This window comes from Cavia porcellus, unplaced genomic scaffold (genome assembly GCF_034190915.1).
Source record: "Cavia porcellus strain 051 isolate PalLab524CR breed Dunkin Hartley unplaced genomic scaffold, mCavPor4.1 scaffold_3, whole genome shotgun sequence".
Lineage (NCBI taxonomy): Eukaryota > Metazoa > Chordata > Mammalia > Rodentia > Caviidae > Cavia > Cavia porcellus.
In genome coordinates this window covers 120,126,887-120,151,135 of record NW_026947486.1, presented here as the reverse complement: position 1 = coordinate 120,151,135, position 24,249 = coordinate 120,126,887, and the positions used below count along the sequence as shown (strand labels likewise).

Sequence of the window (24,249 nt, the reverse complement as noted above, 5' to 3'; positions counted from 1 at the left end):
GCTATTTCTATTCATCTTATTGGTTGGTCTGTGATGGATCTCCAGTAGGGCAGGTCTGATCTTCAGTCGAGGGCTTTGTTGCCCGTGTCAGTCTCTCCGGTATCCACAGTGGTTCTCGTCCCGGTTCCTGTGGGAAAACACAAACCGCGCCTTGGTTCCAGCTGACCACTGGATCCGGGCCCATCCATTGTCATGCCATAGATAACCGCGCCTTTGGAGGCAGGCCTTGGCTTACTCCCCCTTTTTGTTTTTTATTTTTTATTTTTTATTTTTATCTTTTTCGTTTTTTTTTTTTTTTTTTTTTTTTATTGGTACCAGGGATCGAACTGGCGATTGCTTGCTTGCAAGGCAGGTGCTTATGCCGCTGAGCTAAATCCCCAGCCCCATTTCCTCGACCGGCGTTTTTCTCAGCCTGCTCGGCAGAGAACTCTGCGTACCAGGCTCGCCAATCCAGGTAACTGCCCGAGGGCAGACACGCCTTTGCCAGCTGAATCCAGTCCGCGGGGGTGAGGGGCCCAGAAGACAGATTCTCCAGCATGGCAATGGTGTAAGGCGCAGTCGGCCCAAAGGTTGTAACTGCATTTTTAAGTTCTCTAATCTGCTTTATCTCAAAAGGCTCCCATACATTGCGTCCCTGGCCCATAGCTACTTGTACAGGAAATATCCCGTAGGGGCCACTATCTATCCCAGGTGGATGTACCTCATGAGACAAGCGTCCCCCCTGCCAAAGCCGCCTGTAAAAATACCGACCCGCCGGCGGCGGAGCATAAGACAGCGGCCGTGATTGGGCGGAAAATGGGGGCCCATGCATCACTTCCTGTTCTGGCGATAGGGGAGAGAGCTCCCAGGCGGCCGCCTCGTGGCGAGGAATCGCCTCCGGAAACGGCCCCCAAGGTGGGGCGGAAGGCTTCGCCTCCCTCTCGCGCCGGGGAGCGCTCAGGAGCTCTCTACTCCTCCGCAGACCAGGTTGAGCAGAGCGCAATTCGCGGGGCAACGCTGGAAAAGAACCCTGCGACTCCTTATCGAGCGACTTAGGCTCCTGACAGCTGGTCTCTTTGGCCTCCTTGCCATTCAACTTTCCCTCGTCCTCGGAGTCAGACGACTCCGAGGCTAGAGCCCCGTCCTCCTCCTTAGCATCCTTGTTCCCCTTGACGGACCCCTCTCGGGAGCTCCCTGACTGGGCCTGCTCAGATACCCTGCGTACTTTTGTAAGCTCTTGAGAGCTTTCTCCACAACCACCCTCGCTCTTAGTGTTGCTACCTAGCATGTTTCCCATCTTTTAATATGTTACTCACCGCGTGAGGCCCAAGGAATCCGCCACTTACGCGTGAGCCTGAGGGGAGTCTAAAAGCCCTGTAGGTGCGCGCCACCCAGAGCCCAGGCTTATCCCCAACTCACCTGTCTCGCAGCTCTGTACTGGAGCGTTGTCCACTTCCACGTCTCGGGGGTGATCAGTCCCAGTGCGGGCCTCCAAATGTCGATGTCGCTCCCGGCCGGCAGGAAGGACACACGACAAAGTCTGGCAGTGGACAACCTTTTCTTTTATTTTCCTTCTCCGTACAGCCTGCCCTGGGATCGCTCCCAGCCGAAGCCTCCTCTGGTCCGCTCCCCGCGGCTCCTTTTGTGCTTCAGTCTGCCCCAAAGCCTCTACCGGTCCGCTCTCCGCGGCTCCTTTTGGGCTTTTACTTCTGGGCTTCTACCTGGCTTCTTCTTCCGCCCAGGGGTGGCACCGGTATATATACGGGTACAGTGTCCAATCATGTTAAAGTAAGCAAGGCAAGCTGATTGGCTAACATCATCAGTTGCCAGGCAGACTATATTGTTGAGCGGGTTGTTTACGCGGTAAGCAGGAAACTAACATATTCGATGGGAGGGGTAATCTACCTCAGGCTTTGCTCTTTACCACAGGCCGCACGTCCGCCGCGCAAGGCGAGCTATCACAGACGCGGCTCCCAACACATGCGCAATCTGGTTCTTGGTAGGGAAACAGGCATGGGGGTTCAGAAACTTGCACAAATAGTACAGCTAGTGAACAGCTAGGTTAAGAGTTGACCTGTGGCCCCTTTGGACTTCTGCTCCTGGCAGTCCTGAGGAAGGAGGGCACACAGTCGATGTGTCCGAGTGGTATGTGGGAAGGCACCAGGATTTCTTCTGGCTGGAGCCTGGCAGGGGCTGGGGACACTGAAGCAACAATCGTGGAGAGGCTTGGTGACTACCTTTCCTGTGCCTTAGGAACAGCTTTGGTGGTCCTGGTGGGGAGAAAGCAGGAGGCTGTGCCAGGAGTGGCTGCAGCATGGAGACAGGTGTGCCACTCAGTGCAGGACACCTGAACGCTTGCTACTGGGTAGGTAAGGTACAGGTGGCTGAGGCAGGAGAATGTAGGAGCCCCCTAGCCAGAGTCCCCAGTGTGGACAGGAGGGAATGGCTGGCGGTGCGTGCGTGGCTCCCTCATGCTGGGGAAGGTGGTGGACCCAAGCCTCAAGGCCTACCAGCTGTGGGTACAAGGGCTCAGGGTGTCATGCTGCCATCCGAGTACCCAGCCACCTGATGCCTGGCTCTTTGCCACATGCTCAGAGAAGAAATGAGGTATAGAGAGCAAGTTGAGGTGGCACATGCCTGTCATCCCAGCTATTCAAGAGGCTGGAGCAGGAGGATCCCAAGCTCAAACACAGCCTTGGATGGAACTCGGTGCAAATGGGCTGGGTTTGATCTCTGGTACTGCACACAGGAAGAGCAAGGAAAGGGAGAAGGTGAGGCCTAGAAGAAAGTGACTTTCCCAGGTCTGTTGCATGCAGAGCGCCCTGTGAAGGTGGTACCGGGGCTGCACTCTGGGTCTCTGGGTCACGGCCCCTATCTCAGGCGCCCCTCCCCAATGGGAAGGGACAGGGAAACGGTACATGTGCAGGAAGCCTGGCAAAGGGGTAGCCCAGGCAGCTATGCAGGGGCCACACAGGTGTCTAGAGCCCCAGGAGGGTGGGGGCTCACACAGCTGGACCAGAAGTGCTGTCCCTCCAGCAGCACCCCGGCCCCAGCCTCTCCTTGTCTCTGTGCCTCCCATGTCCCCACCACCCCAATGCACACCTCCTTGGTGGTCTCAGGAGGACACACATCTCCAATATGGTATCACCAGTTTCTCTGGTCACCTCTCTGGAAGGAAACAAATCCACCCACAGATGATACCATCATTTGAACCCAGGGTGCCCTTGATCTCAGGTCAGTCTTCCCGTCTTCCGGTCTCAGCCTCCTTAGTGTTGCTGAGCATTTTATGTAAGAAGAGCCCGATGTGTGAACCCTGCAGATGGCCAGTCCCCTCCCACGCACGCCAGGCAAGTGTGGCCATCTTGCGCCTTGGGACAGCTATTGGCCACTCTTGCCCACCGCCTCCTTGCCGTGTGGGGGGCGCTTCTGCCCTCACAGTGGGAAATGGCGCTTCTGCCTCCGAGTTTCTCTTCCTTCTAGAAAGGGCTTGTTTGACTTTCTGAGCTTGCTCCTGGTATAATTGGATGAAGAGAAGCTCTTCATTTGAATACAATAGTATCTATTGAGCTTTGCTCTTATGGTTGCTCATTTTTGTCTTAAGAATTTTTGGAAGAAGCTGGGTGTGGTGTTGGTCACGTGTCATCCTAGCACTGGGGAGGCTGAGGTAGGAGGATCAGTATAAATACGAGGCCAGCCTGGGCTACAATATTGAGTTCAAGGCAAGCCTAAACTGCATAGCAAAAACTGTCTCAAAAAACAAAGCAAAGAAAAGATAATTCCTGGAAGAGGATGTAAGAAGATTCACGATGCGTGTCTTAGTTACTTTTCTCATTGCTGAAATGAAATACCCAAAATTAAAGGGCGAAGATTTCTCTAGCTCAAAGTTTGTAGAGGTTTCAGTTCGTAACCAGCTAGTTGCAAGGCAGGGCGGCACCACAGACATGTACAGCACGGGGGAAACAGTTTGTGGTGGGCAAAATGTGACATCGCAACAAGGGACAACCACAGCTCTTTGTATGCTTTTTATCTCATCTAGGCTGCTCAGGATGGGCAGCACCCACACCCTTAATTCTAGCGTCCCTCATCCTAGCATTGTGCTGTGGATCATTCGCAGTGTCGCACACTCTAGATCCAGGTGCCTCTAAAAAAGCCCCACCTATGACCACCTGAGGCTCTGGGGGGACAGTAGACACAAGCCATAACGCTGTGTAATTTCCATGTGCCATCCCCCATCACCCCACAATGAATGCAATCATCACACACTGCAAACACATACTGATACAAATAAAAAGCAAAAAAAGAATTCCTTTCCTACCCAAGATGCTTAGGATTGTCCTGTGTTCTTTTTGGAATATTTTCCCGGTTTCCACAGCTGGGTCCCTCCTCAGCCACCTAGAAAGTGCGTGGCTGTGTGTGGTGTGAGGTGGGGATGACACCCCATCTTCTGCATGGTTATCAGTTACCTTGTTTTTGCAGCCTCCTGCCCTTCGTGCCATGAGTTTTAAACTGTTCATCCAATTTCTCTAATAACTGTAGGAGTGTTCTGGTTTTCAGCTCTTTTCAGGTCGATTTTTACCAGGGTAAAGGACACAGAGCAAGCCTGGCATGGTGGTGCACATCTGGAAACACAGTGCTCTGGGAGGCAGGGGCAGGGGGATTGCAAGTTCGAGCCCACCTGGGCAACTTGGCTAAACCAAGTCTCCAAAGAAAAAGGGCTGGCATGGAGCACAGTGTGGGGGCCCCGGGTCCAGTCCCCAGAACTGGAAAGCCCTTCTAGCTCCATGCTTCTGTAACAGGCAGTCGTTGCCATGCAACAGGTCTCTAGAAGCTCCCACTGGGCAGACAGGAAACTGCGTGTGCCCCGACAGCTCCCCTGCCCTTGCACTTGGCCCTGGTGAGCCTCACTGTCCTCTGCCTCTTCAAAGTGAAAGCATCTGACACCCCGCGGTGTCTGCCTCACCTGGCTGCCTGTCCTCCAGGCTCAAGCATGTGGCCGGGGGGATTTGTTCCTTTTTCAAAGCTGAATGCTACTCCCTCATGCTTGTACCCCACTTCTGGCTCATTCGTTCACGTGAGAGTGGACATGTGGGTCGCTTTTGCCTCTTGCCCGCTGCGAAAATGGTTGCTATGATACAGGTGTGCCATATCCTGTTCTCAGTTATTGGAAGTAGGTACCAGAAAGGGGTGGCTAGGTAGTATTACTATTTCTATTTGAAATTTTTGTTTGTTTTTTGATCAGAATGTTGCTGTATAGCCCAGGCTGGCCTGGAACTCAGGACGATTGCCCTGCCTCAGCTGCCCGAGTGCTGTGAAGACAGGTTTGCCCCCACACCTGGCCTGTTTTCAAAATTGAAAGGCCAAGAATCCTCACTGAGTGGATGCTTTTGGCCACAGTCCTCGGTGGCCCAAGGTACCCAGGGTGGCAGCCGAGGCAGGTGCATAAAAGGGGAAAGCAGTGGGCCTGGCGGACATGAGGACCCAGTGGAGTGGGGGCCAGTGAGGCAGGAGCCTTCATGTCCCAGATGAATGTTGCAGAGCCGTGGGGATCCGAGAGGCCTGCTGGACATGGGGCGACCAGGTAGATCAAAGGCTGCTTCCCCCACTGCAGGCCACCAAGGACTCTCACAAGAGAAAAGGATGAAAAAGAAATAAGAAGATCTGGGGATGATGCTTTAATGTGCAGGTCTTGGCTTTGATCCCCAGTACTGCGGAGCGGGGGTATGGTGCGTTTACTGTCCCTGCACTAGGCCCCACGTTGCCCTCCTGCCTCAAGGCTGGGATGACAGGCACGCGCCATCCTGCCCAGCTTCCCAAACATTATAGAAACAGAATGTTACACATAATCTCTTTCTTATGTTACCTACATGAGCATAATTATTTGTTTTTAATAAACATTATTTTAATCCATTTTTTGAGACAGAGTCTGACTAGGTAGTGCAGACCGGTCTTGCACTCGCTGTAGAGCCAGGCTGGCCTTGAACTCATGAGAGCCTGCTGCCTCCGCCCGCTGAGTGCTGGGATGACAGCCTGGCACCACCTTGCCTGGATGTCTGTCAGTCCCGCCAGGAAGGGAAGCAAGGGAGCTTCATTTCCTTCCAGCGCTACCGGCCTTCCTGCTTTCCATGTAAGTGCCGAGTTGCTGCTGTCTTGCTCACGTCCCTCTGCTGCCTTCTTTCCCTTCTTCCTTGTGCTGTGAGACAGAGTCTCACTATGTAGCCCAGGCCGGCCTTGAACTCACAGGACCCTTCTGCCTCAGCCTCCCCAGGCTGGCATGACAGCTGCGAGCCACCACAGCTGCCTTGACTTTCTTTCTTCTGCTTTGTTTGGCTCTGCTGTTTCTTTTCCTTGTGGTACTGGGGTTCAAACCCAGAACTGTTACACTAAGCTATATTCTCAGCCTTTTCTATTTTTTAATTTTGAAAAGGGTCTTGCTAAATTATTAAATTGTCCAGGTGGGGCTCCAATTTGGGGTCCTCCTGCCTTACTCTCCCAGAGTGCTGGGAGGACAGGCCTGTGCCCCGTGCTGGGGCCTCCTGCTTTCTTCAGGTTGGGTGTGCTGTGCTGGGAGCTCTTGCTGAGTTGGTGCTCATAAGCAGGCTGTGTTGGTCAGCTTTCTGTGACTGTAGCATCATCCCAGGGACAATCACCTTCCAAACATAGAAGGTTTATTTTGGCTTTGGGTTTGGGACGTTCCTGTTCACAAGGAGCCAGCCCCTTCACGCTGGGCCTGTGGCAAGGGAGCTTCGCAGCAAGAAGGTATGGAAGAACAAAATCGCTCTGCCTCATAGCTGGGAAGCAAAAAACGAAAAAGGAGCAGGTGTGGCAGGAGGGCTGTGTTTGTTCAAGGCCCACCTGGGCTACATAGTGAAACTCTTGTCTCAAAAACAAAATTGTATTTGTCAAGCATAGTAGTGCATACTTATAATTCTAGCACTCAGGAGGCTGAGGCAGGAGGATCATCATGAGTTCCAAGCCACCCTGGGCTACACAGTGAGTTCAAGGCCTGCCTGGGTTAGCTACATAGTGAGACCTTGTCTTAAAAAATCAACAAACAACGACAAAAAAACGATGAGGGTGCCACGACTCACTGAGCACACACCTCCATCAACCTCTGGGGACACTGCAGGCAAGGACTGCATGTCACGCATGCTGCGCCATGGGGGAATCCAGGGAAACTGAGGCAGCCGTGAGTACCCTTGGAAGTCCAGCTTGGACTTTGGCCCTACCTTTTCCTTGCAGGCCATTTAGAGTTATTTCTAATTCTTCCTGGACCAACAGATTATTTGGAATTGTGATTTTTAAATTAAATTTCTAGGGCTGTTGGGTGTTCTGACCATGTGCCTGCAATCCCAGCTATTTAGAAGGCTGAGGCAGAAGGATGGCAAGTTCAAGGACAGCCTGGGAAGTATAGACAAACCCCCACCTTGCTGAGGATGAAGCTCAGTGCCAGAGCGCTTGCCTAGATGGACCTTTACCTCAAAGGGAAAAGAAGAGTGCGGAGCAGGGGGTGCAGTTCAGTGGCAGACCGCTTGCCCCGTGGGCGGGAGGTGTTGCGTTCCATCCCCAGCACCCTAAATAAGTAAATAAAACATGCAAACAAATGCAAGGGCAGCATTGTAGTTTTGTTCCTGATTTATGCTTTGGTTTGTTTTGGGACTTGCAGCAGTTCTCCTGCCTCAGCCTCTTCAGTGCTGGGGTAACAGGTGTGTGCACCATGCCTGGTGTAATTTTTAATTCTACTATAGCTGAAGAGTATGGTCTGTGTGACACCAACTGTTTTTCTATCTGTTGCGACTTCCTTTGTGACCTCAGGCATGATGATTAAAAATGTTTTTTTTTTTTTTTTGTTTTCTGATACAGGGTCTCCACTAGGTAGCCCAGGCTGGCCTCAAACAAGTGATCCTCCTGCCTCGGCTTCCCGTGTACTGAGATGGTAGGCCCACGCCTCCATGCTGGTACTAGTAAGTTATGCGATCTTGGAAAGAGACATAGGGACAACTTTCGGCTTCCCAATCTGCCACCCCCTAGGCCATGGGCCTGCCCCTCTGGGTGCCACCTCTGTCCCTGGATGCCTGCAGGGGCAAATGCTTGCTTCCGGCTCCCTCAGGCACCCAGTATGCTTGTCATCATCCTTGTACCCCTCAACCCCCTCCTTCTCAATGCACCCTGTCTGTCCATCACCCCTCTAGCCACGACCCCTGCATCTGTCTGCTGGCTAACTGTTGGATCCAGCAGCGTCTAGTAAATTCCCGTCACCCCCCCGTAGTTCCAGAACCTTCCCTCCGGAAGGGAACGCTGTACCCCTAAGCACTCTCTCCTCCTGGCAACCACCTACGCCACCAGCTGCCCACCGTCCTTGTGCATCGAAGCCTGTGCGGTGTTGTTCCATGTGCCAGCACTCTCTTCCTCCTTAGGTCCTTCAGCGCATCCTGGGGAGATTGGGATGCTGCTGTTGCTTCTCCCCAGGCTTTCTTCCCAAGTACCCCACACTGAAGCAGGCAGGCAGGAGTGCATTTTCCACAGCAGCTTTACTAGGGGGACTGAGGTCGCCCTGCCTGGGGGCCTGGGGCCTGGGAAAGGCACACGCGGTGGGGGTCTCCCTCTGGTGACACAGCACTCCCTGGGACCCCTCTTTGGCACTGAGCTGGGGCTATGGAGCCCGGGCTCCCAGCAGACAGGTGGCGCGCGCCCCCCAGTGGCAACTGGCAGTGTAGGCTGGTGGGGGTGGGGGTACTGGTGGCTATTGGGAGTGCCCAGCCTGGTCACGTGCCTTGCTGGCCATGGGGAAGCCCGCACATCAGGCAGAGGAGGAGCGAAGGGCGGGGCTGCTTTTCTGTGGCTCCTCCCCCATTCCAGGGGGCTCCTGAGGGCCCCTGGTGGACAGCAAGACACTGGCGCAGGGCTTGGCTCCGGCCCTGTTCTGCTATGTCGGTGGCAGGAAGGGTGCCCCAAGGGCCAGGGGTGGCAACAGAGACTGGGAAGCCGTGATTTGAGTCTCAGGAGGGAGGTGTCCTCTAGCTGGTGGTGGTGAGCTGAGGTCTGGGGGTTCCGCTCCATCTGCTGGCTCAGCCTGCAGCCCTGCGCCACTTCCCCCAGCCAAGTGGAGGGAAGATCTGCTGCCTGGTGCTGGCAGTCACAGTGGCCCGAGGCTGGGTCCCCGCTCTCCTGGGAAGGGAGGCAGGCTGGTGGCGGGGACAGGTGGGGATGTCAGTTCCTTCATGTGATCCGAGAGCCTGGGGCAGTGCAGGGCAGGGCGGCAGTGCCCCCCCCAGCACTCAGCTGGGGATGCCAGGCCCAGTGGCCTCGCCCAGGATGTGGCGCAGCTCCTCGAGGCGCTGCTGCATCTTGGGGACCCCAGCCAGCTGCTGCTCTAGCCGCTGCCGCTCCTCCGTGAGGCTCAGCCGCGCAGCCGAGTCCAGCTTCTCAAACTTCCAGCCGCCTTCGCCGTCGAACTGTAGCAGGTGCGTGTGGTACTTCCTGCGGGGACATGGCAGGACCTGGCTGTGGCTCTGTCCCCACCAGGCTGCCCCCCTCCCCCGGCAGGCTGAAGCCCAAGGGCACCTACCACAGGGAGGGCCGGTGGGTGATGGATAGCAATGCTATGCCCGCATCCTTGGCCGCCTGGAAGATCTTGCCCTCCACGTCAATGCTTACGGCGCTGGTGCACTCGTCCAGCAGGGCGTACTTGGGCCTTGGGGTGCAGGAGGGGACGGGCTGGCCCAGGCTGCTCCCGCCCCTGCTCCCCCCGCCCCCCCGCCCCCTCCCCCCGGCCATCCAGCCTCACCGGTGGTAGAACATCCGGGCCATGCCAATGCGCTGCTTCTCACCCCCCGACAGCACGTCCTTCCAGTCGCACAGGGCCTCCCAACCTGCACAGGGGTGAGCGGTCAGGTAGGGGTGGGGTGTCTACGGGGGCCAACTCGGGCACCTCTGACCCCAGAGCGGCTGGCCCGTGAACTGCTTCTGCCCTGTGTCCTGTCTCCCTGTCTGTCTGTGGTACTTTGATAACTGAAAAGGAGCTGGAGTTGGATGTGGCGGCACACACTTGTCATCCTAGCACTCAGGAGCCAGAGGCAGGAAGACTGTAGTGGGTTTGAGGCCAGCCTGGGCCATGCAGTGAGTTCAAGGTGAGCCTGAACTGCACAGACAGAGAGACAGAGAGACAGAGACAGAGAGAGGAAAAGAAAGGAAGGGAGTTGGGAAGGCCTGCAGAGCCCTACCCATACCTTCATGCAACGGCATTTGGAAGGTGACTGGAAGGGCAAAGAGATCCACTGGCTGGTGGCCAGAATCCAACAGGACGGCTACAGGGGACATTAGATAAGGCTACAGAGACACGCGCACATGGAGGAAAGACGACATGAAGGCACAGGTGCCTCTTTTCCTGCCACCCCTTCTGCTAGGGCACCTGGCAGCTCAGAACGAAAGCCCTGCTTTTTGGCTTGGTAGGTGGCAGCCCGCAGCCATGTGTGTCACATGCATAGCAGCCTGTGGAACTGTCTTTGAAAAACAGAAGGAAACCAGGCCTGGTGGTGCACAACTGTAATCCCAGGGAGGCTGAGGCAGGAGGACTGCTGTGAGTGTGAGGCCAGCCTGGGCTACGGTGAGTTCAAGGCCAGCCTGAATCGCATAGTGAGACCTTGTCTCAAAACCAAACAAACAAACAAAGCAAGAAAACAAGACCAAGAGACAGAAGGCCCTGTTCCCGGCCAAACTCAGTCCTAACAAGTGTAGTGGCAGCTGCCTGGCAGGGCAGGGCAAGGGTGGATGGAAGGCCCGGCGAGTGGCAGACCTCCTCCTGCCCCTGCCCTGCCCTGAGCGGCTGCCTGGGGTCCCTCAGGAAGGGAGGTGGAGGCCCGGCACCTGGTCTTCCCTGCCACACTCCAAGCGGGCTGAGGGAAGGGCTCTGCCCAAGGCCATCTTGTCCCTAGCAGCCCTGCCACCCTCCCCACACAGTGGACTCTGGGGGCAAACACAGCAGCATCACATCCTAGCCCCGGCCTGCTGCAACGCTGGCTGACCTGTCACCTCCCTGCCTAAGCCGTCTCAAGGGCTTCTGGTCCCTTGCTCTGTCCTGGTGTCCCCTGGCTCACAAATGGGGTGACCACTCAGGGACCTGCAGGTCTTGGCTCAGAGCTGTCTTTGCTGAGAGAGGGTTAATGGGGGGAGCCTCCCAATGGGGCGAGTGCCCTACAGGAAGCCCCCTTTTTGCAGTCTCTGGATGTGTGTCACCTGGGGTCACTGCCTGCGGGGAAGGGGCGCAGGGCGGGCGGTCACACACACCTCCCTCCCGCTGTAGAATGTGGTTAAGGTGCACGATGTCTAGGATGGCTTCCAGCTGCTGCTCTGAGCAGCCCTTGCGGCGCATGTCCTCCACCGAGTCCGGGTAGATGACTTGGTCGCGCAGAGAGCCCACAGACATGTAAGGCCTGTGGAGAGCAGGTGGGGTGTCGCCATGAGCTCCCAGGCGATGGCCACACACAGGCACCCCACGTGCGGCCCGCTGGCAGCTGGCTCTGAGGCCTCACCTCTGCGGGATGTAGAACATGCGCTGTGGCGGGGGCTTGTAGAGGACGCCACCGTACGTGGGCCACAGCCCGCCCAGGATCCGAAAGAGTGAGCTCTTGCCACAGCCGTTGGGGCCTGTGATGAGCAGGTGCATGCCTTCTTCCACCTGCAGAAGGGTGGCACCACGGGCAGGTGTTGGTTTTTAAGTTAATTAACTGATTAATTTTTGGTTTTTTGAGACAGGGTCTCGCTATGCAGTCCAGGCTGGCCTTGAACTCATAGCGATCCTCCTGCCTCAGCCTCTTGAGTGTTAGGATTACAGGTGTATACCACAATGCCTGGGTTGGATCTTTTGGTTAGGGGTGGCAGGCCACAGGGACAGGTCCTGTCCCAGGAGGTGGCAGATGAGTGGGACCTGGCCCCAACCCTAAGGCTCAACATGTCCAGAGAGCACAGGGTAGGTGCAAGAGGAAGGGATGGGCATGTCTCAGGACATGCAGCATCTCCCAGGCCTGCTCATCCTGCATTCTGCCACGATTCCTGCACAGCACAGTCCCCACAGGACGCCAGGTCGCATGAGTGGTGGGTGACTGTCTTTTCTGCAGGCCATCAGCACCCGTGACTGGCACGTGGTGCCCAGGCTTCCAGGGCCAGAGGTTGCCCAGTGCCACCAGTGCCAGTGCCCTTTGTCCTTTCCTTCTTTATCTGTGAAAGCAACAGATAGTGACACCAGGCACAGGACTCCTGACTGGGCCTTTGGTTCACCTCACGCAGTGACATGGGTCAAACTGTGTGCCCCAGGTTCATATATTGGAGTCTTGTGGCCCAGTGGCCAGGGAGCGACCCTGTGTGGAGATGCGATCATCACAAATGTAACTAGTTAAAATAGCTTGGTGGGATGCTGGCACAGCCCCTCATGCAACATTATCGGGGTCCCTAGAGAAAGGGAGTTTTAGCTGGACGCAGTGGTACAGAGATGTCACCCCAACACTCTGGGAGGCTGGGGCAGGAGGACCTTAAGTTTGAGCCCAGCCGGGCAACACAGTGACTTGGCGAGGAGAGCTGGAGGTGGGGCTCAAGGCAGAGCCAACGGTGAGGACCACAAACAGGAGGGAGGCTGCACACAGGGAGAGCATGACCTGAGGACAGGTCACCAGAGACGCTGAGGGCAGGGCCCCTGCTTTATCTTTGGGTTCCAGCACCCAGCACAGAGTTCAAAGTATATGGGATGAGGTGGCACATGCCTGTCTGCCATCTCAGTACTTTGGTTTTTTTTTTCTTTTTTATCGGTACCAGGGATCAAACTCACGACCACATACTTGCAAGGCAGGCACTTATGTTGCTGAGCTAAATCCCCAACCCCCATCTCAGTACTTTGGAGGCTGAGGCAGGAGGAGCACTGCAAGTTTGAGACCAGCCTGGGCTACACAGTGAGTTCAAGGCCAGCCTGAACTGCACAGTGAGACCCTGTCTCAAAAAGACAAAAAACAAAACCAATGAATAGTCCCCCACCAAACAAAAACCTGTTTTTTTTTCTTTTTTTTTGTCTTTTTCATTTTTATCAGTACCAGGGATCGAACTCATGACTGCCTGCTTGCAAGGCAGGTGCTTATGCCACTGAGCTAAATCCCCAGCCCCAAAAACCTGTTTTCTATAAAATTGTTTTCTTAAAGGGTAGGCAGCCCTGGGTGCGCCGCTCTGCTCCTGCCCCTGGTCCTGGCACTTCCGGGTCTCCAGCTGCAGCACACCTCCAACCCCGGGCCTGGCAATCCCTCTCCTTCCCCTGAAGGGATGGGAACACTTCTGGGGACAGCTCTGTGTCTACTACACACCCTGGGCTGGGCTGTTCACAGTGGACGGCAGGGCCCTGGGCTGGGCACCCTTGGGGCCAGTTAGGGACAGCAGTAGTGTCATTGCCTGCAGCTGCAGGGGTACCGAAGTCCCAGGTCTGACCCTTTTGGGAGGCTAGGGAGCCAGCAGGGACAGGGCCTGCAAATGTGGGTAACCCTTGGCTAGTTCTGGCAACCACAAGCCTTGTCATTGGCCCCAACTATTGCCCTGGCAGGCACTGTCAGGGACATGCTGTCTCTCCCTTGACCTTGTCCCATCTACCACACAGATGTGGGGACAAGGGCTATTGCCAGCGGGCCAGGCCAAGGACTAGGCTTGGAGGTGCAGGTGTCTCCCCAGGCACCCCACCCCGCCCACCTACCCGGATGTTGAGGCTGGCCACCACCACCTCTCCAGTGGGTGTGATGATGGGGATATTCTCGCAGATGATGCCCTGCTCCACGTCCACCACCTGGCCTGCAGAGGGGAGGTGGGGAGGGTGAGCTCCGGAAGCAGTGCAGCCTCCAGGAGCTGAGCACAGAGCCCGGGCTGGGCTGCTCCATGCGTGCTCTGTAACCCGAGCCCAGCGCCTACTCCTCAGCAGACCTCTGCTGGCCCCACCTTCAAGCTGGGTGAGGTGGCATGAAGCCTGCCATCCCAGCACTTGGGAGGCTGAGGCAGAAGGATCGCCCTGAGTTCCAGGCCAGCCGGAACTACCTTGTGAGACCATGTCTCCAAAATCAAAACCAAACCAAACAAAGGTAGTTCCCATGCCAGGCCTATGTGCCGCACTCCACTGAGTGCCACATAGGGGCAGCTGGCTGGCCTCTCCTCTGGGCTCACCTCAGGTCCCCAGTGACCAGGCTGGGCAGCAGGCAGAGCCACATACCTCGGATGCGCAGTGGTGCCTCCACGCGGATGCCGGAGCGTACCACAGCTCCCGTCCCGGCCTGGGTGTCCTCTGGCTCCCCTGGTCGCTTGAAGCGACAGTGCTGGACATCTTCGAACACCTGAAACATCTCGTACACGCGCGCCGTGTAGCCAGCCAGCTCTGTCACCTCCTTGTAGGACGACATGATCCGCTCGGTGGCATCGGCTGCAGCTGTGAGCAGGTTACGCGCAATGGTAAAGGCCTCCGTGCGCTCGCTCACCAGCTCCTCCTCCTGCATCTCCAAGGCGGCCCGCTGCGCAGCCTCTGAGTCTGTGTGGGAGCAGAAAGGTCATGGGGGGGGTCATGCTATAGAGGACACTGGCCCACCTGCAGCCATCAAGGGGAGGCGACCCTTGTCCTACCCAGTCCCAATGGCTAACCCAAGAACATGAAATCTGCACACCTTTCATGAACAGGAATCAAACTGCACGAGAAATACTTCCCCAAATCAATAACTGGAATCACCTCTTATTAAAAAGTTTCTGCATGTCAAAAGAAATCTCCAGCATAGTGAAAAGAAAACCCACAAACTGGGAAACAATCTTAGTGCTCTGTCCCTCAGACAAAGGACTTCTTTCTAGAACATATAAAGAATTTCGAAAAAAAAATCAGACCCCCGAAATTCAAGGACCCAATCCAAAAATGGGCATCTGAGATGAATATACAGTTCTCAGATGAAGAAATACAAATGGCAAATAAATACATGAAAAAATGTTCATCATTATTGGTTATTAGAGAAATGCAAATTAAAACCACACTGAGATTCCATCTCACTCCAGAAAGAATGGCCAGGATCAAGAAAACTACCAACAACAAATGCTGGAGAAGCTGTGGGGAAAAAGGAATTCTCCTGCACTATTGGTGGGTGTGTGGACTGGTACAACCACTGTGGAGGTCATTCTGGAGATTCCTCAAAAAGCTGGGATTGGAGGTCCCATTTGACCCAGCTATTCCATTTCTAGGCATATTTCAAAAACTAAAAGTAGCCAGGGATTTAGCTTGGTGGCAGCGCCTGAGTTTAATTCCTGGTACAAAAAATAAAAAAAAAAAACAATCAAACAAAAAACCTAAAATTTTGTTAGACTCTGCAATTCCCCTCCTAGGCATCTTCCTGAAAGAGTGACAGACATATCGCAGTAGTCCATGCGCACCCATGTTTATTTCTTTTTTAAAATATGGAACACTTTATGAATTTGTGTCATCCTTGTGCAGGGGCCACGCTAATCTTGTTTGTATCATTCCAATTTTACTATGTGCGCTGCCAAAGCGAGCACTTCACCCATGTTTATAGTGGCACAGAAGAGCTAAATCTTGGAAGCGACCCATATGTCCATCAGCAGATGAATGGAGAAAGACAATGTGGGATTTACACACAATGGAGCCCTACGATGTCCTAAAGAAGGGTAAGCCTGAGCCATTGTAGGAAAATGGATGCGCCTTGGGACAGGCTGCTAAGTGAAATCACCAGATGCCATGGGTTCTTCTGTATGAGAAACCCAACACACAGATGAAGCAAACAAGGAAAGTAAAGGAGAGAGGGTAGGATAGGTGCCAGTGACTTCTGAAATTCCCATAATGTTAAACGATGCCCTAGTCTGAGAGAAACCGAGGCTGTGATAGAGGGATTAAAAGAAGAGTGTCAAAATCTGGCCAGAGCCACCAGGTGATTTCTTGTGGCCTGGCAAGTTCAGAAAACTACAAAAAACTGGGCGTGGTGGCATACACCTGTCATCCCAGCACTCGGGAGGCTGAGGCAGGAGGACTGCTGTGAGTTTGAGACCAGCCTGGGCTACAAAGTCAGTAGTTACATAGTGAGTAGCTATGTCTCCTAGAAGGAAGTGCTCAGGTCACCTGTCTTGAGGCCGCAGGACCACTGGAATCTCCCATGCCAACTATAATGTGCCTTACCCCCAAGCATCTGGCTCAGTGGGTTTGTTTTCTTTTCTTTTTTTGAGACAGGGTGTGGTGTGTATCTCATGCTGGCCTGGAGCTCACTATTAGCCCAAACTGGCCTGCAACTCATGGCAATCTTCCTGCCCCAGCCTCCCAGGTGCTGTGATAACAGGTGTGCACTACACCTGGCAAGTCCTGCAAGTCTTCTGTGAGGGGGCAAGAATCCACCAGGGGACAGGGGAGGCTCCCTTGTCCTCCTCAGTGGACTTCCTCAAAGCCCATCCAGTGACAGCGTCACTCACAAAATTGAACTCCAAAGGGCTTCCAGCTCAGTGTGCTGGAAGTAAAATTCTAGAAGTCTTAGAAGAAAACTGGCCTGAGCTCTAGGATACAGCAACAGCACTGGGCAGTCTTAAAGAAAACCAGGTGAGTCGCACTTCATTGAGCCTCAGCACTTTGGAAGGGGAAAGAAGGAGACTGCGAGCAGTGGTGTACAGGCGGCACGGCTGCGAGGGGGCAGGCAGCAGGAGACGCACAGGCCTCCCAGCTCGAAGAGCAAGAGCTGGACACCCCAATCCAGTGCTGGCAAATAGTCAGGGCAGACCCTTGACAAAAGACACAGCTGGCTGTGGTGCTGCAGGCCCGTCATCCCCGCACTCGGAAGACTGAGGCAGGAGGACTGCTGTGAGTTCTAGGCCAGCCTGGGCTATATGGTGGAGTCCTGTCTCAAAAAAATTAAAAAACTAGAACAACAGCAAAAATACATGGCAAATAAACTCACGGCCAGACGCTGAAAATCACTGGTCACTTGGGAAATGCAAGTCAATCCCTCAACCCACAGGGAGCCGGGGAACCACAGCCATGGCGACAGGGATAGAAGGGCACAGCTGCTTGGAAAACAGCCTGGCCACTCCTCACAAGGCTGACACCAAGCAACGTGAGCCACAGGTCCAGGAGAAACCTTGCTCGCCTGCCACAGCCAGAGGGCAACAGCCACCATGTGCCCCAGATGAACAGACACGTGGATAAAGATTGGAGATGGATGGATGGAGACCGTGGATGGATGGATGGATGGACGGACTGGTAAAGATGAGGACAGATGGCTGGCTGGCTGAACACTAGAAATGGATGGATGGATGGATGGAGGATGGATGGATGGATGGGTAAAGATGGTGGGGACAGCTCAGGAGGCGATGTGTGTGACATATGACTGAGCCCCACACAAAAAGCAAGGGCCTCTTGACTAATCTGCCAGCATGGGGAACTCTGGACATGGTTATGCTCAGTGGAAGAGCCTGGGCACTCACAACACACAGCAGAATTCCATTCCTATGAGACATCCCTACAACATGAACCCAGACATAAAAAATGCACAGTAACTGCAAGTGCCAGGCGAGGGGGAACTGGGAAGTGACCCACAGTGGCTCTGCACTTTCTTTTTGCAGTGTAAAAATATTCTGGATGGATCCCAGCACTTGGGAGGCTGAGGCCAGGAGGATCATTGCAAGTTTGAGACCAGCCTGGGCTATATAGTGAGACCCTGCCTCAAAAAAAAAAAAAAAATACAAAACAAAGACTCACTGTTCCTGCCATCACCCGGCCCTGCAGTGGGCAGGCCAGCAAAGCCACGCTCCCGAAACTGCCCCGGGGGCAGCGCCGTCTCTGTTCCCTGACAGCACAGCACCCTCACTTCCCAGGTCCTGGGGCTCAGCAGTACGAGGGTAGAGAGGCAGTTGAGGAGGTGAAGTGAGGTGTGGCAGGCGAGGCAGCGAAGCCAGGGCTTCGAGGCAAGCACACTGAGGTGGAGCACACTGCGCATGCTCCAGCCGCACTCCCTGTGGCCAGAGCTGCCTGGCATTTCTGGAAACCAGACAGTCAGCCCTTCCTCTTGGGGGTCAGGGGAAAGAAAGGCAGAGGGGAGGATTTTGGAAACAGGTTGAGCTGACACATGCACAGGACTGGAAACCCTCCTGCTGTCAAACCAAACAAGAGTTTAAAGTGAGTTGGGTCAGGCATGGTGGCACAAGCTTGTAACCCCAGGTACTTGGGAGGCTTAGGCAGGAGGATTGCAAGATGGAGGCCAGCCTGGGCAACTCAATGAGACCCCATAATCAAAATAAAAAGAAGAAGGTATTATATACCTAGGTGGAAATGAGTACGCAGGGTAACGACCTGTGGGCAGAAGGACTTCAGATAACAAAAGGTCTGAGTAGAGGGCAGAGGCCATGAGCCCATGGGGCTGAAGCTGAGCCAGTTAAGACTTGGAAACCAGTTCTGAATTTGAAAAAGAAAAGTTCTCTTTTCAAATTTCCAGTTAGAAGAGAATCAAGTACAACTTACAGAAATAGTCACTGCCATGTAAAAGTAAATTCAACAGCCAGGTGTAGGGGCACGCGCCTGTCCTCCCAGCACTTGGGAGACCGAGGCGGGCGGATTACCGTGAGTTTGAGGCCATCCTCAGCTACAAAGTGAGACTCCATCTCAAAAACAAAACAAAATCAAAACCCAAAACTTCACATTTGAGGTGGCTGAACACTGGCAAATGACGGAATTAGTGTAGCAAAACTGCAGGCCACCAAGAAGGCCGATGGGAAAAGGTGCCCCGGCAATGTAGCAAGATGGTAAGACTTTGCACAGCTCAGGCAGGGGCAGGGGCTCCAAGACAATGGGGCACTGCCTGGGCTGACAGAAAGTGCTCATCTGCTGCTGGTCCTCTCCCAGCTTAACTTCTTTGTTTTTTCCCCTGGGAAAGGGTCTTGCTATGTAGTATAAGCTAGCCTTGAACTTGCAGAGAGCCTCTTGCCTCAGTTTCCCAAGTGTGGAGATCACAGCATGCACTATGTGCCAGAGTCTCACTTAGCTCAGGAATTGGGTTGAAATAACGTTTTTTGACAACGAAATAATTAAGTGTCCCAGGACAAAACTCCTGAATCTCTTGCTTGTCTGAAAGAAGAAAATAGGATACAGCGAAGACCGAGGTGGAAGCACAGGGCTCTGAGCAGGGAAACTGTCAGGTCCCCCATCTGAGAGAAGCACAGTCACCATGGCAATGGTTCAAAACAGTGCCCTGATAATGCACATCACCTTCTTCCCAGAAGCCGCTATGGCTTCTCCCTCCCAAAAGTCTGCCAAAGCTCAGGCATGTAAAGGTTTACCCAACTCCCTGCACTCTCATGAAATAAATCAGCTCACATCAGTGCCCAGAGCCCTTCCCCATCAGAGCCTACACCAGGCAGAACCCGCCCTTTGTCTGCAGAGCCGCCACAGCCTTCTCTGTGGTGACTCCCTCCGTGCCCCCCATTAAACTCTTTCTTATCTAGTTGTCTCCTCTCTTTAATATTCTGTGCTGCTCTAGATGGAGTACAAATCACTCAGTCATGCACAGGTGGGTTGACACACTCAGCCATTGGATCAAAGCAACAGCTAAGGATAAAAATCACACAAAACTGGGTATGGCGGTACATGCCTATCATGCCAGGACTCTAGAGGGAGGCTGAGGCAGGAGGATCGGCATGAGTTCAAGGCCAGGCTGGGCTACATAGCAAGACCCCATTTCAGAGGGGAAAAGAATCCCACATAAACCACATGATGTGGTGCATTCCTGGAATCCCAGCACTCTGGGAGGCTGAGATAGGATGATCACACGTTTGAGCTGAGCCTAGGTGACTTAGTGACTTAGCCAAGCAAGACCCTGTCTCAAAAAAGATAAAAAATAATAAATATGTTAATAAACAGGGCTGGGGATGAAGCTAAGCACAACAACCCCAGATTCAATCCCTAGTACTGCAAAAAATAAATAAATAACAAAAACCATGCACTAGGCATGATGGCACGTGCCAGTAACTCCAGTACTCGGGAGGCTGAGGCAGGAGGATCATTGAGTTCAAGGCCAGCCTGGGCTACAAAGTGAGTTCAAGGCCAGCACGAACTGCGTAGTGAGACCATCTCAAAAGACAAAATAAATAAATAAAAGCATGCAAAAGTCACCTTCACAGTCGCCTGAAAGACATGGACAATGAAGCCCAGGAGGAGGGGAAGTATTGGTCTCTACAAATGAACAATGACCTGCATCACAAGGGTGGCCCCAGAAAGACTGAACATGCACTGAAACAACTGCAGACTGGTGGTGGGACAAAGCCAGTCAGGCAGAGGAGAGGGACCTGCTTCTGGTAATGCCAAGGCGTCACTTTCGGTAATGCCAAGCATGTCGGCAGGTGGGCCGCACTCTCACCTGACTCTGAGTAGCCGGTGGCAGTGATGATGGGGACAGCCACCATGAGCAGCCCCGAGGCACTCCACACGTACTTCATGAGGAACTGTTCCAGCATGACGTACCACAGGCGCTTCAGCAGGATGACATTGATCTGCGCCGCCAGGGCCCGGTAGCAGTCCCGCAGCAGCGCCAGCTCCACCTGTCCAAGGGAGGGAGAGCGACACATGCAGCTCAGGCCTGCCATGCCACTTGGATGACCGGGATTGGGCCATGTGTGGAGTGGAGTCACCTCTCTAATGGGGACATCGTCATCCCACCCTTTTTTTTTTTTTTTGGTATTGGGGATTGAACTCTCCACCTTGTGCTTACCAGGCCCCTACTTTTTGTCCGCAGGTAGCTTCTGGATGAGGGCTCAGGGCAGTCACCTTTCTGTCCCTGCCGAGCTCGTGTCTTAGGGCTGCCTCTCGGGCCCCCCTTTTGTCCCTGCTTCCAGGCTTCACCCACCTCATGAATCCTTGACTTGAACTTCTGCCCCTTGCACCATGCAAAGGGCAGCAGGGACAGCAGAAGGCGACGTCCCTAGCTCTGCCTGCCTAGGCCCAATCTCTCACTGCTTTCCTGGGACTGCAGTCTGTGGAAGTTCAAATTGCATTCTCCTGTGGAATCCAGGAGTCCCCTTCAGCACCATATAGGCCTTCCTTGGCCTGGACACCACCTGGCATACTAGAAAGGGACAGGTGTCTCTGTGGGAAGGGGCAGCAGCGCCCAAACAGGCAGGAGAGGCCAGGAGTGTGGAAAGTGTTTGTAGCATGGTAGCTGAGGGCTCTGGGCTTGCCCCACAAATGCCCAGCACCAGATGCCAGCTCAGCACTGTTGGTCACTTTCATGCCCTCAGGAGGACACTGGAGCCCAGAGACACAGTGACCTGTCCAAGCTTGTACCACTGCCCCGAGGCGTTGAGGGAGGCAGGAACATGGGCCATGCTGACGGGGCTGCTAGGGCCGGATGGATCCTTATAAAGGATCTTTCTTTGACTAGGAAAGTTACTTTGTTCTCAGCAAGAGGTTGTGCGCATGTTTGGATTTCGACAAGCAGCCTGCCCAGGCGCCCGTGGTGCATGCCTGTCATCGCAGAGGCCGAGGCAGGAGAGTCCCTGAGAATCGGGACCAGCCTAGACTAGGTAGCAAGTTCAAGCACAGCCTGGATTAATGGCAAACCCTGTATCCACAAAACAAACAAAAAATAGGCAGCTTCACCAAACTCCTACAGAGAAGTCTACTCCGCTGTCTGCCCTCACCTATTGATCTGTGCCGAGGCTGGTGTCCTTGGGGACACCTGCCAGTGGTGCCGCATGCCTGTACAGTAAGGGCCATCAAACCACCTGTGGGAGCTGTCACCCCACAAGGGAGACCACAGTGAGGCCCAGGATGTACCTGGGCCCCTGCCCTGGCGAGCCTGCTATTTCCATAGCTGGCCTTGCCCAGGCCCCGGCTCCCATTCCTGGAGTGAGCCCGGCCCCTTCGAGTGCCTGGGAGCCGGCTCGTGCTGGGAGAGGCAGGAGCACCAGCCAAACCTTCGATGTAGCTGTGGGGACCGTGCCAAGCGTCTCACCCAAAGTCACAGCTGCCTGCCAAGCCCTGCAGCCCGGGTGGAAGAAGACAGCGGCAGAGGGGCACCACCTAGGGCTACACTTTTCCTCCTAATCTGACATCTGGCACTGCCCTAGATATCCTTTCTGGGCTCTGGGACAAGCTGCGCTTTCAAAAATCAGACAGGCAAGCTGCTTCTCAATGATACAAAGTCCCTGGGAGAGGGAGATGGAGGCCCCCCCCCCCCCCCCCCCCCCCGCATTCGGGGAACTGAAAGTGGAGTCAGGAGGGAGAGCTGGCCTAAGGCAGCTGCGCCCCAGGCACGAGGAAGAGGTGGGGCAGGCGCTAGAAGAAGTGGCCTGGGTAACCTTCCCAGGGCCTGCCGCTCGCCCCTAGGCCACCCCGGAGCTGTGTGCGCAGCTAGGCGGAAGGGCAGCTACGCTGGGGGCAGGGCGGCCTCGGGGTGGGCAGGAAGTGTGTTCTGCTGCGGTGGCTGGGGCCAGGCAGCCTTGGCCCAAGACCTCGGGGAGGCAGCCTAGCCGGTTAGGCCCAGGGCCCCAGCAGTCTTGACCCTGAGTGCTGCGGCCGCCACCGTGGCCCCCAAGCTGGGTCCTGCTCGTTAACCTTGGCTTGGGCTGAGTCATGTCTATAATGCCTGCACGGTCCGCCAGCCAGCTGTGCCGGGTGTTGGCCTTCAAAGGCCCGGGGCCGCAGCTCAGGCTGGGCAGTAAGCAGGGGCCCTGGCTGGCTGCCGGAGCAGGGTGAGCCAGAACACAGAAGCAGAAGTGACCTGGAGCAGCGGGCAGTCCATACGGGACAGTTCCTGCCTCACCGGGCCACTTCTGCATTCCCACTGTCCCTGGTCCCTCCCAGGCTGCCTGCCCCTCCAGCCTCAGCCCTGGCCTCCCTGGACCCTGGCCTGCCCCACCTCGTGGCCCCCATAGAAGGCGATCTCCTCCGAGTTGGCCACCACTCGAGAGTGCATGTAGCGCAGCTCCCCCTTTCGCCGTGCCTCCTCAGCCACCAGCTCCCCGAACTTGGGCGAGGAGGCCCGAAGTACGTTGGCTGTGAGGAACACCACGAGGCCCGCGATGGCCGAGGGCCAGGCTGTGCCGGCCCCACGGGAGCGTGCTGCCCGTACAAGTGTGTAGGAGGTCACAGCCACGTCCAGCAGCGGCTTGGTCAGGTTGGAGTAGAGGTGGGCCACGGAAGCGGCGAAGGCCACCAGGTCCTCTGTCAGGGACTGGTCCGGGTTGCGAAGCCGCCCGTCCATGTTGCTCACGCGGTAGTAGGTCTGCTGGGAGAAGTAGAGGCTGTAGGCGTGGGTCACCAGTCGGCTTCGGAAGGACAGGGCCAGCTGGCCCTCCAGGTAGCGGATGGCGCTGTTGACGAAGGTGGCAGGCAGCGCGATGAGCAGCCACTGCAGGAGCTGCCAGCCGAAGGCACGAGGGTCCTTGCGCACAATGCAGCGGGCCAGCCGGCCGTCCAGGCGGGCCACATAGACGGAGAGGAAGGTCCGGCTCACCAGCGCGGCCGAGTGGAGCGCCAGCAGCCCGGTCTCCCGGCATAAGACCCTGGGGAACAGCAGCCGCAGAAGCACCAGGAGCCGCCGCAGGAACACCCGGTTCATGCCAGCCTTGGCCGCAGTGGGCCCCAGGGCCTCCAATGTGGGCTCCCCGGCTGGGCCCTGCGGACCCCTGGCTGGGGCCAGGCACTGGCGCACCAGTGGGTACAGTTTGTGGGCTCCGTAGGCCGTGAGCGCCAGGACCACCGCTGTGCGCCTTAGTGTGGTCACCCGCGAGGGCCGTGGGGTGGAGAGCACCGGCATGTCACCTGGTGCCCAAGGCTGTAGCAGCGGAGGCAGCAGCAGGAGAAGCAGGTGCTAGAAAGGCTGTTGCTCTGAGCCGGAGCCCGTTGTCCAGGCAACTGGAAACCTTGCAGTGGTCCCTGAGACTGCCGTTCTAGGCCCCTGGGGTGGTGACAGGGGACCTGGTGCGGTGGCCTCGTCGGGCAGCCCAGTTGCTGGAGCTTGGCTCCTCTGTCCCCCAGCCCCTGAGGTCACAGCCTCCAGAGGGCTCGGGCAGTGAGGGCGTTTTCCCTCCTCCTCCTACCCCCGCCCGGCGGCGCCCCTCCCCGGGGCACCAGGCGCGTCCATCCGCTCCGCAGGCAGGCTCAAGCGACAGTGACTCCGCCACAGGCCCAGAATCCCCACCCATCTAGCCCTCCCCGAGGGGCGAGCCAGGGAAGGGGAGGAGGCGGAGGAGGGGCGGGAGGCGGAGGAGGGGCGGGAGGCGGAGTCTGGGCCC

At 55.6% G+C, this 24,249-nt stretch overlaps 1 protein-coding gene and 1 non-coding gene across 2 annotated transcripts; both read right to left on the bottom strand.

Annotated features, from left to right (window-relative positions):
- Nucleotides 1-8,488: 8,488 nt before the first annotated feature.
- On the bottom strand, nt 8,489-24,104 carry Abcd1 (ATP binding cassette subfamily D member 1). The gene is made up of 9 exons (XM_003462182.5): nt 22,872-24,104; nt 20,373-20,553; nt 14,207-14,518; nt 13,700-13,794; nt 11,508-11,653; nt 11,263-11,408; nt 9,764-9,848; nt 9,545-9,670; nt 8,489-9,456 (listed from the first exon to the last, which is right to left on the bottom strand). The coding sequence occupies exons 1-9, from the start codon at nt 23,769-23,771 to the stop codon at nt 9,255-9,257; spliced, it is 2,193 nt and encodes a 730-aa protein (XP_003462230.2). The 5' UTR covers nt 23,772-24,104; the 3' UTR covers nt 8,489-9,254.
- Nucleotides 15,418-15,522, bottom strand: LOC111753823 (U6 spliceosomal RNA). Its single transcript, XR_002788599.1, has one exon. It is a non-coding gene; the product is annotated as a U6 spliceosomal RNA (small nuclear RNA).
- Nucleotides 24,105-24,249: the final 145 nt, after the last annotated feature.

Excerpts from the sequence above, each read along its gene's own strand:
- Abcd1 (XM_003462182.5), bottom strand. The coding sequence starts at position 23,771 with ATGCCGGTGCTCTCCACCCCACGGCCCTCGCGGGTGACCACACTAAGG. Across the intron at positions 20,554-22,871 it reads CCTTCTATGGGGGCCACGAG|GTGGAGCTGGCGCTGCTGCG; the intron begins GTGGGGCAGGCC and ends TCCCTTGGACAG. Across the intron at positions 14,519-20,372 it reads CACCGGCTACTCAGAGTCAG|ACTCAGAGGCTGCGCAGCGG; the intron begins GTGAGAGTGCGG and ends GCTCCCACACAG.